This window comes from Eleutherodactylus coqui, chromosome 3 (assembly GCF_035609145.1).
Source record: "Eleutherodactylus coqui strain aEleCoq1 chromosome 3, aEleCoq1.hap1, whole genome shotgun sequence".
In the NCBI taxonomy this organism is placed as follows: domain Eukaryota; kingdom Metazoa; phylum Chordata; class Amphibia; order Anura; family Eleutherodactylidae; genus Eleutherodactylus; species Eleutherodactylus coqui.
Genome location: NC_089839.1, coordinates 88,601,289 through 88,621,000, shown reverse-complemented (window position 1 = coordinate 88,621,000; position 19,712 = coordinate 88,601,289). Strand labels below are relative to the sequence as shown.

General features: G+C 42.5%; 1 protein-coding gene across 1 annotated transcript in view; it reads left to right on the top strand.

Annotated features, from left to right (window-relative positions):
- The window catches only part of SLC30A6 (solute carrier family 30 member 6), a 45,037-nt gene extending 32,755 nt beyond the window's left edge, over positions 1-12,282 (top strand). Inside the window, exons 12-14 of the mRNA XM_066595850.1 lie at positions 9,611-9,658; positions 9,849-9,917; positions 10,973-12,282. Of these exons, the coding sequence (XP_066451947.1) occupies positions 9,611-9,658; positions 9,849-9,917; positions 10,973-11,482 (627 nt within the window). The 3' untranslated portion in view covers positions 11,483-12,282. The remainder of the gene's footprint in view (positions 1-9,610; positions 9,659-9,848; positions 9,918-10,972) is intronic.
- The last annotated feature ends 7,430 nt before the right edge of the window (positions 12,283-19,712 follow it).

Below are 19,712 nucleotides of genomic sequence, written 5' to 3'. Positions count from 1 at the left end.
CGCCCCCACCCATGTCTCTAGAAGTTGTGGTAGTAAGGTGTCTGCGTGTTGTTTATAAAATTCTATTGGGAAACCATCCTCCCCTGGGGCCTTGTTATTTTGCATGTCTTTTACCGCCTCCTGCATCTCCTCCAAGTCTATTGGTGCATCAAGGAACTCTCTCTGTTCCTCCGTCAATTTACGTGTTCCTATATCCGCTAAGTATTCCTCGATTTGTTCCCCCGTTTTTTCCAGTTTCGAGGAGTACAAAGAGGAGTAGAATTCACGTGCAGTCTCTCTTATGGCTGTTGTATCCCTGACAATCTCGCCTTGTGTGTCTTTTAATTCAATGATATACGTGGGGCTGGTTTGTGCTCGGGCAATAACTGCCAGCATATGTCCCGTTTTTTCTCCCTCCTCGTAATATGTCTGTTTTCGGAACCCGTTTTTAATTGCCGCCGTGTCTAGTACGTAATTATTAAGGGCCTCTTGAGCTTGTTTCCATAGGTTGAGTGCTGTTATTGTTTTCTCTTTTATATAGTTTTCTTCCGATTCTTTTAGTTTGTCACGTATTTTTTGTCCTCTATCTCTATGCCCCTTTTTCGCCTGCGTGATTTGTTGTATGTATACCCCCCTCATATATGCCTTCATGGCCTCCCAGCAGACCGTCATACTTGTGGTACCCTTGTTTAGTGTAAAATATTCCTCTAGTGTCGTTTTCACTATTTCCTTGTTTAATATATTTAGCCAGTGCGAGTTCAGATTCCATCTCTTTTGGGGGTGACTATCGGTGTTGCTATGTTGTATGTCCAGGCGTAGTATGGAATGATCCGATACCATTCTTGGCAGATATTCTATCCGGGTTATATCTCTATATATCTGGATATTCCCTACCGCTAGGTCTATTCTAGATAAACATTGGTGTGTGGATGAGTAGCAGGAATATTGTTTGTGTGTGGGGTGCCGTGTTCTCCATATATCTATTAATGATATTTCTTTTATTAGTTTACCTAATGGTGTTAGGTTCCTTTCTTCGTTTACGCTTCCTGCCCTTAGTCTGTCCTGTGTAGGGTTAATGACCGAATTAAAGTCACCTATGATAAGGACTGGGATGTCCGGTTTGTCTGCTATGAATCCTATAACTTGCCGCATTGTCGTGTTATTATATGGTGGCGGGATATATACTGAAGCTATAATGCATGTATAATTGTATATTCTGCAGTGTAGGCATATGAAGCGGCCTTCCGGATCAATTTTTCGTGATAGGCATTTAAACGGTATATTTCTGTGAACCACTATGCTAACCCCCCTGGAGTACCTCGTGTGTGTGGAGTGGAAGCTCTGTCCCATCCCTCCTATTTTGAGTGTGTCTGTATTTTCTTTTGATAGGTGCGTCTCCTGCATACATATAATAGCCGGGCCTTGTTCCTTAATGACTTTCAGTATTGCTGATCGTTTTGTCTGGTCGCTCATACCTCTCACGTTCCACGATACGACCCTGATCTTACTACTCATTTTTTGGGTTTTTTGTTTTTCGCAGGATTATTTTCTGTGTGTTACCACCCCTTTTTGTTTTTGTGAGTGAGTCGCACTGGGAGGACCCCCGTCTCAATATTTGTGTCTCCCCCATGTCTCCCCGTATATGTGTATGTGTACTACTATTTGTTCTCCGCAATGGGCCTCTCCAGCAACATTTTGGTTTGGCCCCCCACATCCGCCAATACATACATTTATTCACCTTTGCAATGCAGATTTTCGTTATTTGCAGTATACTATTCAACCGTACAATTACATTAACATTTCTTCCCCTTATCCCTCCCTGAACCATTTTTCTATTGTTTAACCTTATCCCTTTTAACTGTATACTATCTAGTATTTCCCAACTATGCGAGAGAGAGACCAAACAACAAACATCCCCAACACATAACTCACTGATCCGTTGTCTCATCGGATCGGGGTACCAGTCCTCCATTCTCCTACGCGATGCATCCTGTCGTCCCAGGAGCTCCTTTCAAAAAATTTTCGGTTCCCTTTGTGTGAACATTTCTTTGGGTGCAGCCTCTTCATGGTGACTTGCGCGGCGATCTTCCCCTCCGGATCTGTTCTTCATTTTGATCTATCCAGTGACCTGCGTCTTTTGGGTTTTCGAAGAATTGTGTCGTACCCAGCGCCGCCACTCTCAGTTTAGCCGGGTACAGCATCCCATAGGGCACTTGTAGGTTTCGCAGCCGTCTTTTTATTTCTATAAATGTTGCTCGCTTCTTTTGTATTTCCGTGGAGAAGTCTGGATAAAAGGAGATTTTCGCGCCGTTGTATTGAACTTCACCCTTTTCGCGGGCCTTTTGAAGTATGGTGTCACGGTCTCTATAGTGCAGCACTTTTATGAGTATCGGTCTGGCGGGAGCCCCCGGGGGGAGGGGTCGTGTCGGCACGCGGTGGGCTCTTTCGACTGCAAACATCGCAGTTAGGGTGTTTCTTCCGAACAATTCGGGCAGCCATGTTTCGAAGAATTCTGCTGCGTTTCTTCCTTCCGTCTTTTCTGGGAGGCCCACAATTCTCACGTTGTTCCTTCTTGACCTATTTTCTAGGTCATCTACCTTGTTCTGTAGGTATTGTATGTCGTGCAGGTTTTTTCCACGTCTCGCTGCATCGGCTGTATTGCGTCTTCTACGTCGCTTATACGTTGTTCAGTTTCTGTCAGACGCTCTGATATTTTCCTCATATCTTGCCGTAGCAGGTTTACATTACTTTGCATCGCCCCCATCTGCATGTTAAGGTTGTTCAGTGACGCATTGCCTTTAGTAATTTCGCTGAAGATTTCTTTCAGCGTAGGTTCTCTGGCGCATCTATCGCCCTCCTGTCTTTGGTCTTTTTTGGCAGCATCTTCTGTACTTTGATAGGTGTCTCGTGTAGGGCTGTCTGACGTGTTTGCATATTTTGCGCTGTGCATGCAGATGTCTGGGCTGCTTGTACTGTTCATGCTGTCTCTTGCATGATGTTTTTCTGTGTTGGCACTGTTTGCATCATTATTATTGTGGTTGGTGTTGTGGGCATGATTTATGGCTTCTTGCCTGTTTCCAGCAGAGTCTTGTACAGCATGTGGACTGCTTTGTTTGACTTTATCTTTTCTGTGTTTAACAGGCTCCGTTAGTGTATTTACTTTGTCTGCCCTCTCCTTGTCTCTCTCACTTTCTGTGTATGCTGTGTCGGTGACTTCCTCCTCCCCTCCTGCCCCCACCATCTCCGTGTTTCTCTGCAAACTCTCCTGCTCCCCTGTGTCTCCCTTTTGTTGCTTGGGGCTTATGGGGACTTCTTTACTGCCTCCCTCTTCCCTGGCATACCTTGCCAGTTTGCGTGCAGTGTCTGCACTATTCACACTGAGCCGCGGTATGAGCGTTCTCGGCTCCCTCCCGCTGGCGCCATCTTGCCTCTGCCGGCCGCAGGCTTCTTCTGCTTTTCCCCGCTCCTTGCCTCGCACCATTATTGCTGCTGTCACTCGTTATTGCTGCTGTCACCTCCGGAGCTTGCTGCTGTGCCTCCGCTGCTGTCTGGCTGCTTTTCGCTGTCTCTGGGTCCCGTTTTCAGGATGGGATTGTCGGGTCTTTCAGGAGCTACACTGAGGTGCGACTTTCTACATCTCCGGCCAGGCTCCGCCCCCACCATCAGGCTTCTTAGATGTTTAGGGCTCATGTCCACAGGCGGGTCGGATTCTGCAAGCGGGAGCCCACAACGGAATCCGACCCTGCGTACCTGTCCGGGTCTTCTTTTTTCTGTACTGCGGATGAGTGCGGAAGTGCCATCTGGCGCACATGCGCAGTACTGTTGTTCTTTTTGAAACTCCTGCTTTCCTGAGGAATCTGTGGCTTGTTCGCAATGTTAACTATGGACCGGCGACGGATCTGACAGCTTCCACTGACTTCAATGGAAGCCATCCACACAGAATACACACTAATATGGAGCATGGTGCGATTTGTTTTCCACATGCGGAATCCAGAAAACAAATCTGTATGTGTAAATTGAAGTTCGGACGCCTGTGCTTCCCTATGGGCGGCATGAACTGCGGATCTTCCGTGCAGGTGCCCCACAAATCAAATACGTGCGTGGATATTGGGGCTAATAGGTATAGATAAAGGATAATTTAAGAGGTTGAGGCTTATTTGTAGTGATAATGATGCATATAGTGCTCCAATGGAGGAAATGGTGCAGAAGTTTGTGACCCATGGATACAAGGAAAATTTGGTTAGAAAGTGGAGCAGAGGTTTGTGATATTCGGAGATCATTTATTATTGGGTAGGAACCCCCCCAAAATGGGGCATTTCCCAGCCTATCCTATCAGAATTGTTCTTGTATTTCAAGGGGTGTAATACTGTACGATACCCAACAAGGGAGTAGAAAATTAATATCCAAGGATATTTTACATGTGATAGCCAGTATATAGCGTACATATGCTTTGTAGCCCATGTGGGACGAATGTCTAGGTCTGAAATATATATAGACTGAATGAACCCAGGTCCGCAATCAGATCGTTTGCACAGAGGGGGCTGAGGCAGGAGGAACTAGGAGAGAAACACAATAAACAGTTTGGTGAGACGAATGTAGCACGTCGTTTCTATGAAATGGGTCACAAAGTGTACAGTTTTTAAATCAGCCATTTTGAACTAAAAAAGAGGCTGCTTTACAGAGAAGCTTTCTCGATTTGTAGATACAATTATCCATAGAAGTGCAAGTGAAGTGTCTAATTTGGAAATTTTGAGAGACGGGATTTGCTGTGTATTAGCTAAAGGGATATTTGTGTTTTGAACAGGCAATCTTTCTTGTATATGAGGAGAATTATATCTACAGTTTGGTTTTTAATTGTTTTTAACAGATGATAATGGTAGAGAGCACACATGTCTGAAGAAGGGGAAAGAGCCCTCGAAACATCACTGTGTTTGGTAGCGGCATGTGGCTTCACCCTGCTATTCTGCCTCTGAAATGTTTTTAGTCTTGCCATAAAGGATGTTTTTGCCCTTGGGTGAAATACTATGATGACGTTATGCAAGTTTTCCAATTTAGACCACCTCGACCCCCTGCTGTACAGGGGGCCAATCATTCCCTTTCCTGTGAGACGGATTGCATGATGGTAAACTGGAAATTTCCCACAAAAAACCCTCTGTGCAGCTTCAGGTACAGAATGAATTATTGGCTCACAGCACTGACGTCCTGGTTTCAGTCTGACACAGTAGCCTTTTGCATGGAGTTTGCTTGGTTGTTTGGGTTTCCTACATGTATTTCGATTTCCCCCCACTCTAACAAGAAAAGTCTGAAAGTCCTCACCGTCCTATGTAGGTGGCAGTAGTGTGTATGTACATGTCTGTGTGAGATATGGAAACTAGTGAGATCCAGTAGGGACGGGAACTGATGTGAGTGACTACTGTCTGTGTATAGCTCTACAGAAAGTGGCTTCACGCCATAATAACTCCCCAATTAACACACCCATTTGACATGTTTCTATATTTAAACAATATTAAAAACGATACATATGGTACCAATGAAAAGTTTGGACATACCTGACTATTGGGTTTCCTTGAAAAAATGTACCTCTCCTGTGGGCACTCTGCTTTCTTGTATGCGCTGCATATGTGCCTTCACATACACAGCAAGCAATGGCAGTTTAACTGTGCATGCTCGCCCTATTGCAGTGATACTTGTAATAGCAGTTATGTGCATGCGCTGCTTCACTGTACAAAGGGACGGGGAGACCTGCTATGCACACCCAGCAAAGACCATCCGTGCATGCTGGTCTTGTAGGAGGATATTGCCACAGACAGGGATAGAAAAACGCAACACGAGGATGTGCATTTTAAAAAATAATTCTTTTTTTTTTAACGTTATCCTAACAAAACTTGAACATTATTCATACACCATTTACAGCATTTGTATAAAATTAATTTCAAGCTTTTAAAAGGTTTGTACCAAGATCACAACCAAAGGCCAAAGCTTTGTGAGGGTAATTTAAACATTTTTTTTTATTTAAAAGGGTTGTCCACTTGTAAACAATTAACCCCTTAGTGACCGGGCTTTTTTGCTTTTTTCCATTTTTGTTTTTTCCTACTCCCTTTTAAAAAATCGTAGCTCCTTTATTTATCCATCGCCGTCGCTGTATGAGGGCTTGTTTTTTGTGGGATGAGTTGTATTTTTTAATGGCACTATTTATTGTACCATATAATGTACTGAAAAACTTTTTAAAAATTCTTAGCGGAGAGAAATGGAAAAAAAAACGACATTCCACCATCTTTCGGTGCGTCCTGTTTCTGCGACGCACAAACTGCAACAAAAACGACCTGATATTTTTATTCTATGGGTCAGTACGATTACTACGATACCAAACTTATATAGTATTGTTTTTGCTGTAGTACTTGTATATTTTTTTTAAGATATTAAATTTTTTTCAATTATTTTCTGCGGTCATTTTGTGCGCGCGATAACGTTTTTATTTTTCCGTCGATGTAGTTGAGCAAGGGCTCAATTTTTGCGGGATGTCCTGTAGTTTCCGATAGTATCAATTTGGAATACATACGACTTTTTGATCGCTTTTTATTGCGTTTTTTCTGGGAGACAGGGTAACTAAAAAAATGCATTTCTGGCGTTCTTTATTTTTTTTTTCGGACGACGTTCACCGTGCAGAAAAAATAATGCACTACTTTGATAGATTGGACTTTTACGGACGCGGCGATATCAAATACATATTTTTATTTTATGATTTAGATTTTTTAATAATAGATATGGCAAAATGGGGGTGATTTAAACTTTTATAACTTGCAGTATGACGTAATGCTATAGCATTACGTCATACTGCTTTTTTACAGGCAGTCTTTCAAGCCACCCTGTGTGGATGGCTTGATAGGCAGCCCTGGGGCCATTCATTAGGCCCCCAGCTGCCATGACACCTACACGGATCCCCCGATCTCACCGCGGGGGGCCGTGCGGGACCCCCAAACAGCGTTCGGGGGATTTAAATGCCGCTGTCAGAATTGACAGCGGCATTTAAAGGGTTAATAGCCGCGAACGGCCGAGCGCGGCTATTGCCCGCGGGTGTCAGCTGTAATAAACAGCTGATGCCCGCGCTGTATGGAGGGAGATAGCGGCGCTACCTCCCTCCATACATGTCCTGCAGCTGCAGGAAGTAAAAACACTATGGCCCGGTCGTTACGGGGTTAATGGCCCAGTTGTTTCCCATTCTTGGGATAGGCAATCAGTAGTAAATTTGCAGGGGTTTGCCACCAGTGACTCTGGCTGGTGCGCTTATGCACTGAGCTGATTTCTGCTGGAAGCCGACAGCTCCATTCTCACTGCAGTGGCCAGGCTTGGTATTGCAGGAAAAGTTTGTATTCACTTCAATGCCTGTAAATATTAAGCCTGGCCATTGCAGTGGGAACAGAGCTGTCTGCAGACATAAGCGAAGCATGCCGAATCAGTGAATAGTTCATTGGCAGGGGTTCTGGGCTGTAGACCACCACTGATCTTCTATTTATTACACATTCTGCAGGTAAGGCTATCAGTAGCTTGCTACTGAGCAATCCCTTTAAATGTGCATATTTCATTTTGAACTTGAAGGCCATTTAGAAAATGAACCCTCATTATTCAGTCATCCTATTTAATTCTGACATAATAAGTGCATGCATAATAGGTGTACTTTACATACATAAGTGTCTGTATAATGAGCCTAATAAGGGAGTCAATTTAAACATTAATTTCCTCTTTCATGGCTAATGTCAGTCAGCAGTGCCAACTACATAGGGTGGGTCTTAAATAGCTCTTTTTTTGTAGCAGCCCAAAATAAGGGTAATCAACTAAACAAAGAAAGAAAGAAGACCAGCCATGATGACTGTAAAAAATACGGGTCAGTAAATATGGAAAATTGCAAGAACTTTCAAAGAATTTTCAAGTGCAATAGCGCTATGTCGCAAAAGGTTCTAATGGGAATTGCTACTTGCAAAGTAGACCAAGAGTTGCAAGTATATTTGAGTCACCAACCTTAGGCCGGCTTCACATGGGCATATTTACGCAATACACAGAGAATAGAACCCACGGATTTCAATGGGTTTAGTCACATTTCGTTCATACGAGAAAAAAAAATACAACATGTTGAATTTTTCTGCGTATGTGTGTACAATACGCAAGGAGATACGTGGAACACTACGTAATTCTGCTAGAAAAAGGACACATCTGGAACTAGCCATTTCAATTGGTACTTTTGTTTGCCGCATGTAAATGAACATATCCTGTGGGCAGAAAAAGTATAGTACAATACCCCAATATGTGCATAAAAAAGCCTCGTTCAATGCACTAATACGTTGCGCTGAGGCAAGCACAAATTGAGCTTACGCTTATGTGAATTCAGCTTCAAAAATCATAAGTTATCAATCGCTCAGATAAGAGTCCAGTTAAATGATTCAATGAGCTCAAGCAGCAGACCACGTTCAGCATCAAATGTTCAGAGGAGACTGTGAGGCAGACTTCGATTGTAAAAATGTGTCAAACCCCCGAGGAAGAGACTTGCTTGGGCCAAGAAACACAGGCAGTGGAAATCTGATAGGTCCAAATTTGATCCCTGACCAACCTCGATTTATATTTCTTTTGTCTGTATTAGACGCGATGAAGGTGAACGGATGATGCTTGGATGTGTGGCTTCCATTGTGAAGGGATAGGGCGTGCTGATATAGGATTGCTTTGCTGGTGACATTGTGGGCAGTTTATACAGAACTGAAGGCACACGTATCCAGCACGGCTACTACAGCATTGTGCAGGGAATATCCTCCTATCTGCTTTGTGCTTAGTCGGGTCATCAATTGTTCACTATAGGAACAGTGACCCAAAAGGCACCTTCCAGGTTGTGTAGGAGCTAGGGTGACGGAGGGCTGTGTCAGCTCATCTGGCCTCTATAGTCTCCTGACCTGAAGTTAATAAATGGAGAATCAAGAAAAAGCAGACAAGAAGTGCTCATATATGTGAACACCTTAAGGACTGCTTGCAAAGCATCCTTGGTGGCTCTCTTGTAGATAGTGGTTATCAAGACAAAGACTGGGTACTTTGAAGAACCTAAAATAGGAACTGTATCACCGTGGAGTTCTGTTTACTTCTAGGTTTTTACTATTATTCTAAAATATGTGAAATAAAGATTTAAAAAACCCCCTTCTGTGGGGCAGGTGTGCCCAAACCTTTCACTGGTACTGAGTGGCTGGTAACCTCACAGGTGAGCTATAATCTCTCAGGAACAAGGTGTGAACTCTTGGAAATCACATCTGTTCCCAACCACCTCTCTGATATCACGTGTACCTGCATCTGTGTGTGTAACTTGTGGGTGGTGTTTCAGTAGCAAGAAGAGAAATGTCTGACAAACACTTATCATGTGAAACAGAGCCAAATGCAACACAAGAACAAACGGCCCTGTATTTTCTATAAACAGATGTACTTCCGATATGTATCACGTTTACACTACTGTAGGTTGTTATGGCCTCTGATTATTGAGGATTATGTAATTACGGCTGTCACTGTCCATCTTTTAATCTTATAGTCAACAGGACATGATGGGGAGATTGTAAATGCATTATAACACATGGCCTGTTTGGTTGTTTTTCTCCTCTTTTAGACTACACCACCGCATGTCATTGGTCAACTGGATAAACTGCTTCGGGAGGTAAGCAAAGCAAAACCAAGGCAGAAAAATTATAGCTTTTATACCTCTTTTGATGCACACCATGATCCTATTTGCTTTGGCTGCAGCTGCCTGACACTATATGTTAAAATATGGATACTGCTGTTCTCTAATAGTGTAGCACTACTGAGGAGTTTTCCTGACATGTTATTTTTGTATTTTTATTACTTAGGTGTCTACATTAGATGGTGTTCTTGAAGTTCGCAATGAGCATTTTTGGACTCTGGGCTTTGGGACTATGGTAAGCGGGAAGGATACATGTTTTATATTCAGCAGTTGTATACATAAAATATTTTAGTTACTTTTTTGTAAGGGGCTTTCCGATTTAGGACAAACTCCTTACTTATGTCCTAAAAGTTTACGTTTACCTTCTATTATCCGAGAGCTATTTGGTTGGGCATAGATGTGGGATAAGTACTGGCCTCTCCACTCAAGTACAACAATCAGGATCAGAGTACACCCAGTGATTGTAGCCTGTAACCAGGAATAAAGAAAATAAGTTGCAAAAGTATACATAGCTACTAAATGGAACCTGGCATCTCCTATAAGCACCGTAAACTAAAAGTTACAGTGCTTATAGGATAGGTCTTGCTGAGCCTGGGGGTGTAATTTTTATATTTACTAGGATGCCCGTGCTGTCGCCTCAGGAGTTCGGCGATTCATCTATCAGTCTGACACTTTTCACTCAGTCCGTGTGCATGCACTGCCATAGAGAACAGTGGAGTGCGTGCGCACAGAATAAATCGAAAGTTATACAGATATACAGAACGCTGACTTTCCAGGGGGACGGCGTGGGAACGGAGAGCCCGCTAAGTATAAAAATCACCCCCTTGGACTCAGTGGGACGTATCCTATATAAGCTCCATAATTGAGGGGGTGATGGGCTCCTTTACGCCTTTGCAGTAGCTCTTCTATCACATTCTTTGCAAGGGCACAGCAAGGAAGACATTGACCATTGCAGGTCTGCAGGTCTGATCAGTTTACTGGATAAGTGGACCTATTGCATTTTTCTGAATTAAATGTCTTTTTCATCAAATTCTACCAGCACTACCATTTAGTTCCTCTATTTTATTGCTTTTACTAACCTATTATATAACATTGTGTAAAATATTAGAAGGAGACATAACAGGAGCAGGGATAAAAACTGAGAGCTACAGGGACAGATTTTGACTTATTTAATATGGACAGAGCTATGAGGGTCTATGAATCGGAGTAGTATTTATCATCACATTTTACAATTATGTTTAGTAGTCTTCCGGCTAAATTGCAGTTTTCGTTTCTTTTTACACTTTTCAGGCTGGATCAGTTCATGTCCGAATTAGAAGGGACGCTAATGAACAGTTGGTGCTGGCGCATGTTACAAACCGACTCAATACATTGGTCTCTACTCTAACGGTTCAGATCTTCAAGGACGAATGGGCCAGGCCGGTCTTGTCTTCTGGTCCCATGCCACCCAACATGCTGAGCATTTCAGACCATCATATAATTCAGATGCCATCTCTGAAAACTCCAACAGATGAATTAAGTCCTTTGACTTCAACTCCCTCAAAGCCCAGCAGCCCACCTCCTGAGTTTGCCTTCAATACCCCAGGCAAAAATGTCAATCCTGTCATTCTTTCAAATGCACAAGCAAGGCCATATGGCCTAGGACTTCATTATGGTTCTGCACCGTATGGGGCTACGTTTAGCCAAGGACTTGGAGTGCCTAGCATTGGCAGCACACAGGGTTTGAGGACTGGCTTTACAAATGTTGCTAACAGATATGGAACATACACTCCAGGACAATTCACACAATTCAAGCAATGACTTTATTTTTGTATGGTGGTTTTGCTGTCATTTTGGAAAGTTTTTGTTTGTTTGAAGGCAAAAACTTTGAGATATCAGAACATTCGGACCTATCACCGTTTTAAACCTCATGCTTTTGAATGTTATGGATATGTTTCACTTTTTTTAAATATTTTTTTTCTTTTTCCTCTCTTAAAAGTCCTGCAAATGTTTGCAGCGTAAAGCAACAAATGTATTTTAATAAATGACCACCACCTTATTTTACCTGCGTTTTCCCACATTCACATTGGGATTTGGAAAACATTGCTATGACCTATGTTAATTGACACATGTGTCTACACTCCCTATTGATCAATGAAGAAATTATACAAGGGTGGAGAAGACTGATCCTATCTTAACGAGGAATTATGTAAACACATTGCAGATCACATTGCACACACCTATACAGGTAGCAGCTTATAAACCTGAAACTTCTAGAAACTCATGTGAATATCATTTACACACATTTGTTTCATGTTGACCGTAGATTCAGCAGTGCTATACAGAAATTCTAGTCTCCTGCCTCTAATGCAGCTTGAACCAATGATTAGACGGGGGATGTCCCAGACTACTTGGGATTAGGAAAATGCAAAAGAAATTAAACATGTACACTCCAAAATAATGTTTGAAAAAACTTTATATAGGATAATACTATTAAAAACACTAAAATCCAAAGGAGAAAGGCAGACACCAGCCAATAGAGGCAAAAGATAATTATGCACAAGGCACCAATTTCATGTTAAAGTATAAACCCCTTAAAGGTGATTATTTATATATATATATATATATATATATATATATATATATATATATATATATATATATATATATATATATATATATATATATATATATATATATATATATATATATAGTGTGTGTATATGTATATATATATGCACTATGCCCACAATGAATAAAGTACAATTCTTTACAAGTTACATACCAGTCAAAAACATGCACTGAAAACAATCCAAAAAGTGTCCAGTGACATTCAGGTAATCCAATTAAAAACGCTGCCTAATAGTAACCTAAACATGGGCACAAGATGCATAAACTAAGGTAAAGCCATTGCCTATCGCTGCTTTGTGTGGAACCCCAAGCATATTGCTGATGGCAGCGGCTTAATCCCCTGATGCTTTTTCTTGCATTTCCCCTTGTTGTCCTGACCCCAGTGATGCATCTCCTATTCCATCCTGAGCGGTGCCCCTTTTTTTTTCTCTTTTCACAGACTACTTCAGATTAGGCACTGCAGCTAAACTAGAGTTGCAGATCACAACTCTGTCCTAATAGAGCTGAGCTAAAAGGCAGCCAGGTAATGATAATAAATAAATAGCAGGTAAGGATCCCTCCGAAAGTGCTGACTTGCATATCAATTTTGGGCTTCTGACTGGAGGGGCACTTTAGGAATTCTTTTGGGCTATGTGTGATATCTGTTAAACTACTGTTTATTTTAAAGTGTATTTGCCTTTTTGTGAAGTATTACCGCTATGTGAACCATGATTAGGTCAGATTCAGTAAACTTTACAATGTAAAACATTTTTTGTTTTTTTTTGTAAAATGTCCGGTACTACGGCTCAATGTTTTTTAACTCCAAATCTCTTCAAAAATAAACTCCTGAAAAATATTCATACAGTAAAGGGCCAATAATTCTGCTTAACTGGGATTGACAAAATGCTGGATTATTAAATGGTCACTAACTTTTCAAGCAACGTGTGCTTATATGACAGCCTATGTGATAACTAGCAAAACTACTGTTTGGCTAAATGGACAGTGTTGTGCTTAAAATCACTTTAAAGTGGTGGTGACTAGGGGCTCTTCTTCCTAGCTTGGTATCCACTGCCTGTTGTCATCTCTGTGACTGGAGACAGCCTAACAGGAAGTGGAAGATGGAAATGAGTCATCCTGCTCATTAAGCTCTGACAGCAGAGAGGAGGGAAAGGAACTCAACTCATAATTGGCTCCTACAACATGTTTGTGTGTATCTGCTGCTGCATCACATCTCCACTGCTCAGTAATGCTGTACACTGTCCTAAGGTACCTTTACACAGGACAACTGTCACTCCTGTGCTTTTACACAGTAATGATAACTATGTAGTGAATGGAGGTGGAGCACACCGGAGATCTCTTCCAACCGCCTAGCTCTGTTCCCTGCAAACGGGCAGACGTTCAAAGATTGAATGACTCATTTTTACATGGGCCAATAGTCTCTTGGTTTTTAGGTGAGCCAAAGACCAAGCAACTCCACCCAGTGAGCGACTTTCTCCTTCAGTACCTTGTCAGTGAATGTGTATACACGGGGCGACTATCAATGAAAATCATTGTTTCAAGAAACTATTCTGGCAATAATTGCCCCATGTAAAGGTACCTCTACATGAGGATTTGTGAATCTATGTGTTACAGACAGTCATAGACGAAGATCAGCAGTTCTATGTGAACAGTCAATAGAACATATAACAGCAGCAGGATCTGCCTATCACTCCTGAGAATTAGAAAATGACATATGCAAGCTGGAGAGGGGGAAAAATTGGGGAAAATACAAGATACAAGTTATATACTGGCCTGAAAAAGCGTTATTCATCATGTATACACAGCAGATTCTGAAAAGTTAGGAACTAGAGATGAGCGAACCTACTCGGCCACACCCCTTTTTCACGCGAGTACCACGATTTTCGAGTACTTCTATACTCGGGCAAGAAAGATTCAGGGGGCGCCGTGGATGAGTGGGGGGGTTGCAGCGGGGAGTGGGGGGGGAGAGAGAGAGGGCTCCCCCCTGTTCCCCGCTGCTACCCCCGCGCTGCCACGCCGCCCCCCGAATCTTTTCACCCGAGTACTGAAGTACTCGAAAGATCGCGGTGCTCGATCGAGTAATTACTCGAAACGAGTACGTTCGCTCATCTCTATTAGGAACCCTTTAAATATGACAAACATTGTATAGCAATATTTATTTTCATACTGTATATACATTTATGGGCACTTAATTTATCTGTTGAGAAGCTGTTGTAAAGAAGTTAAGTCCCTGGTAGAGATGAGCGAGCATACTCGCTAAGGACAAATACTCAAGCGAGTATTGTCCTTTTCGAGTACCTGCCCGCTCCTGAGAAAAGATTTAAGGGCGGCGGGGGTGAGCAATGTGTTGTGCGGGAGTGAGCAGGAGGGAGCAGGGAGGGGGGGGAGGAGAGATCTCCCCCCGTTCACCTCCGCTCTCCCCCGCCGGCACCAGAATCTTTTCTCACGAGCGGGTAGGTACTCGGAAAGGACAATACTCACTCAAGTGTTTGTCCTTAGCGAGTATGCTCGCTCATCTCTAGTCCCTGGTGCTCCAGGGTCAGGTCTAGGCTAAACCCTGATGCATTGACTACTTATAATAAATCATATCGACTGCAACTATAGTGGCTTACACTACCAGAGTACTAACACAGGATGTTAGGCTGAAAAAAGGCATATGTCCCTCTAGTACAGCTTATTACCCCTCACCCACCCACAATGTTGATCCAGAGGAAGGCAAAAACACTCAATGAGGTAGCTAATATTTCCTCATTTAAGGCAAAATGTTGATGTGGTGAACGTAATAGTTGGGTTACAATAAGCGTTCACACTACTGTCATGGCTACCATTTCTAACGCAACTGTATGGTATCCTTATTTGAAAGAACCCTAAAAGATCCTGTTGATGTATAATACTCCGTCAGGTTTTGGTAGTTTTGGAATTTTTCATGGTAAATACGGTTGCGCTATTCTTACTGCTAAAAATATCACAGGTCCTTGAAAAGTAAAAATGCTAATGCAAAGCCTATGACAATTATTGCTTCAACTTTTCTACCATGTCTTGTGTGTATTTTCAGTTTGTTAATAAAATTGTTAGCAAATGTAATACTGGAAAAAGGATTCTATGTATAAAACATGTGAAAGGTAAAATCTCATACAATGAGGGTGCTTTCACACGGGCGAAAAAATTGTGCGATTTTTATTTTTTATTTATTTTTTCCATGTTTCCCTATGGAGCCGCCTCTTTTATTGCATCACAATTGCAACAATGTGATTTTAACATTAGAAAGTTCTATTGACTTTTACAATAAAAAAAAATCATGCTTTTTTTATTGTGCAATTTTATCACGGATGGCAGCAATGCGATGCGAGATTATTGTAAAAAAAAACAAAAAACATTGCTGATGGCCAAAAATCGCGGGAACAAAGACTCAATTTTTGCCACGATTTTCTTACAGCGAAATCACTAACGCCCATGTGAAACTAGCCTAAGGGCGCCTTCACACTGGCGATCACGATATTGCCAAAATTTTGACTTTTTTCCTGCGATTTTTGAGCATCGGAGATGCTTTTTCTCCCCAAAACATTGCTGCCACTTGTGTTTCTCACGCACAAATATGAAACCCATTCTTTTGAATGGGTTCATTCACATTAGCGATCTTTTCCTGCATGGCACCACGATATGATGCTATTCGGGAAACGAATCGCAGCATGTCCTAACTTTCTGCAATATTGCCCATTGCTATCAATGTGGTCAGTGGCACCAGCGCCCGCCCCATTGAAAACAATGGGAGAACTCCGCCATTCTCTACTGCGGTGACGGGGGATTCCTTCATCCCTGCAGTGATATGAGGCTGTTTTCACATGGATGGAGAGGGTAATATCAGGCTCTGAACCCTGCCCCGATATCACCCTCACCAGTGTGAAGGAGCCCTCATTCAGTTATATAATAAAAATTATATATACTTGCACCATAGAAGTAATTTGAGATATTTTATGTTTTATTGTTCTGACAGTCCTGAAAAGATGAGATGTATTAGTTGTTTTTGTTTTGAAAGCCTGTGATCATGATTTCTCCCACCCACATGTCTAAAAAAACTAGGTGAGTTTCTCCTTGTTGAGAAACGCCTAGTAGGTGTGAGGAGTGCCAGCTATGAGAAAGGGCTCTTTCACACGGGCATGAAGATTTTCAGCCGGATGTGTCACGGCCACAGCACGGCCGAAAATTGCGTGAACAAAAGGCAGCCAGTGACCAAGTCATGGCTGCAACTCCTGTTTAAATGCCTATACAGACGGCTGAGGCTGCGGTGCATATACGCTGCATTCTTGGAATACACCCACTCTCCTCCCCTTACTGGCTTACAACAAGGGGAGAGGGTAGGAGCTTAGTAGTGCTAGTCGCTCTCTGCTTCAGCCTATGTGAGCTGCCAGCAAGGGGATGGGGGCGAGACTTCTGCACACTAGCTTCCGCTCCGTCCCATCCCTGACAGCCGGGAAGGGAGAGGGAGTTTAGCTGCTAAACTCCCTCCCACCTCCCTTCTTTGGCAGATGTCGTAGGCTCCCATAGAAGTCTATGACAGCGGCTGTATTCCGTCCGGAAAAGATAGTTCCAGAACTATCTTTTCTGGTCGGCGGTAAAGCGCCCGGACGGAATGCACACCGTATGCGTTATCTTGGCCGGCTGGGTGCTTTTACACAGCAGAAAATCACCCATCTAAACACATGCATTGGAAACCGATGCATCAGATGCGTGGTGTATATCGGCCGTGTGAATGAAGCCTGAGTAGGTTGGAAAGCTTGCTGTAACATCATGTATTTTTGTTAGCCATTAAAAGGTATGATATCTACAAGATGACTTGGTTTCTCTTACTGAGAACAATCACATTTATTGGCTACTGGCTAAGACCATGCCAAACTTTTTTCATCTTGGCTATGAGAAGGTGACATTCCTACAAGTCAATGATCGACCTTCTAACAGGCATTGTAAGTGGCAATATAAGCCAAAGCCAGAGTCATCCAATGTGATCTCTTCCTCCTCGAGAAGACTCTGGCTTTGGCTTATATTGCCTGTCATGTTAAAATGCCTGTTAGCGGTTTGGACATTGACTTGTAGGAATGTTACCTTCTAATAGGTTGCGCTGCAGATGCATTGCACCATCTCCAATTTACATATCCTAAAAAGCATAACTGTTCCATACAGAAAATGAATTAAGGATGCAGTCTATTGGAAACCCAGTACTAAAAGAGAAGGCTTCCTGACCTACACCCCAAGCCATCCTACCAGTAGGCCCAGTCGCAGATCAGATAAACCCATCAGTCATCTAGTGTTTCTTTGAGCCACTGCCTAAGCATCCCATAGAGCCCAAATTCTAGCCTCGCAAGGGGTTGCAACCAGATATCCAGAACAGATTTTATACCTGTAATTGTATGTGACTGGTCTGCATAAGATTCAGAAATTACACAATGGGCTGCTATTCCCTAATTTTTGTGTGGATTAATTAATTTTAATCCAGATTTGGGATTGAATATGTATTTTGTATCTGCTGTGTTATAACTTGAGCATGAAATGCATTGTATAGTGGTTTAGGTAATCGTCCCTTTTGTTACTTCAGTATTCTCATACAGATAATACTTTTTAATTATAGTTGACTGATAAGTAGAAATTTAATCATTTATAAGGTATTTCAACATCTTAAACCAGCTTGTCCGTCCTCTTTTAATACATTCCATTAATATCCATATTGTGAAGTTGAGGTGTATAATGTCATCTATTTTGTAGCTAGAATCTCATATATAATTTCTAGAAATTATGAGGGGAGTATATTTACTTATAGGCATTTATATGGGATTTTTATCCAACTGTATTTGTGATCTGTTCTCTCTCTTTGCATATAATTTGCCAAAAACAAAACATATGAATGAAGACTTGCACTCTGAAATGGATCCCCCGGCTTGTCCTGTGTTCAGAAACATACCTATTGTAGCCCCGATCTGCTTACTGGACACATGGCTAGGCCTGTAATGGAGGGAACGCCTATTGGATTTGTTTCAAGCAAGGAAAACTGGGGAGACACACCCTGAATTTTATAGCACTACTTCTTCTGTGTTCAGCAATAACCCCATTGTAGCCCCAAACTACGTATAGGACACATGGCTAGGCCTGTAATGGAGAGACATCCATTGGATGTGAGGGCACAACTGAATGAATTCCATGCCCCACTGCAAACTTGTGCAGAAAAAATTGACTACCTAAAAAATTTTCACCCCCTCCCCCTTTTGGCACTCCCTAAATCTTAGATAAAAGTAATAATGTAAAATACCTGTGTGATATGTCTCAAGACAGGTAATTAGAGAGGCTGGTTGGGATGGGCATATGGGGCAATAAAATCGGGTATCCCTCCTCCTCCTATGGTTGCTGTAGACACTTTTTTGGGAGGGTATTTCTTTACCTCAGTGGCAGGGATGGGGTGTAAAAAGTTGCACTCTGTGAGTCTTCGTAAACTTGCTGAGGTGCGGCGGTCTCACACAGAAGGCGCTCAACAAGCTGCTCCTGGAAATGCAGGAAGGCGAGCGTTCCTGTGGACGACTTGTAAATTACGCATTACAGGTAGCGATCTGAATAAGGTTGGGCTCTCATGGCTGTATGTGGAATCCACTTGCGGAGGCCCGCAGTGGATCCCAGCTGCGAGCCTGGCTGCGATCCTGCATACGGCCAAGTAATGTAGTGCGCATAGCTGCATACTCACACAGGCGGTCATGCGCAGTACACCTTTTGTTTGTTTATATTTTCCATGATGATGCAGGCACCCGCAGCTAATACGCAATGTATGGGCTATGAGTGTATCTATGACCACAATGGGCTCTATGTTGCGGATATCCACAGTAAAATAGAACATGCTGTGTTCTTTTGTCTTGTGAGTGGATTACGTAATTCCAATCCGGTAATGTGAGTGGAATTGTGTAATCCAATGCATTTTATTAATCTGCGTGTTACCGTGGACCAAATGCTTGCAGAATCCCCAATTCCTATCTGGTCATGTGAGACCAGCCTAAGATAGAGCGCTACCTTTTTATACCATTAGATAAGAGAGATTATATGACCGGGCACCGCTCAACAAGGCCTCCGTTCACTGCTCTAGGCTCTCCATTGGATAACGATGATCATGTGACTAGGGACCACAGCAACCCCCATGAAATCTCCAGGCTCCTCGCTACCTTTGGTCACCAGGAGCAGGGAGATTTTAAATTTCCAGGGATACAATCCGTGAGGGGAGATGAAACTAACTTTTTATACTTTTTTTAAAACCTTTTTTTAACTTTACATGATTACCGTTGTCCAATGGATAATTGCGATCATGTGACCAGTGACCACATATGGTGGCCCCCGTTGACATCTCCTTGTTTTCGGCTACCTATGATAGTCAGGAGCAGGGAGATTTTAAATT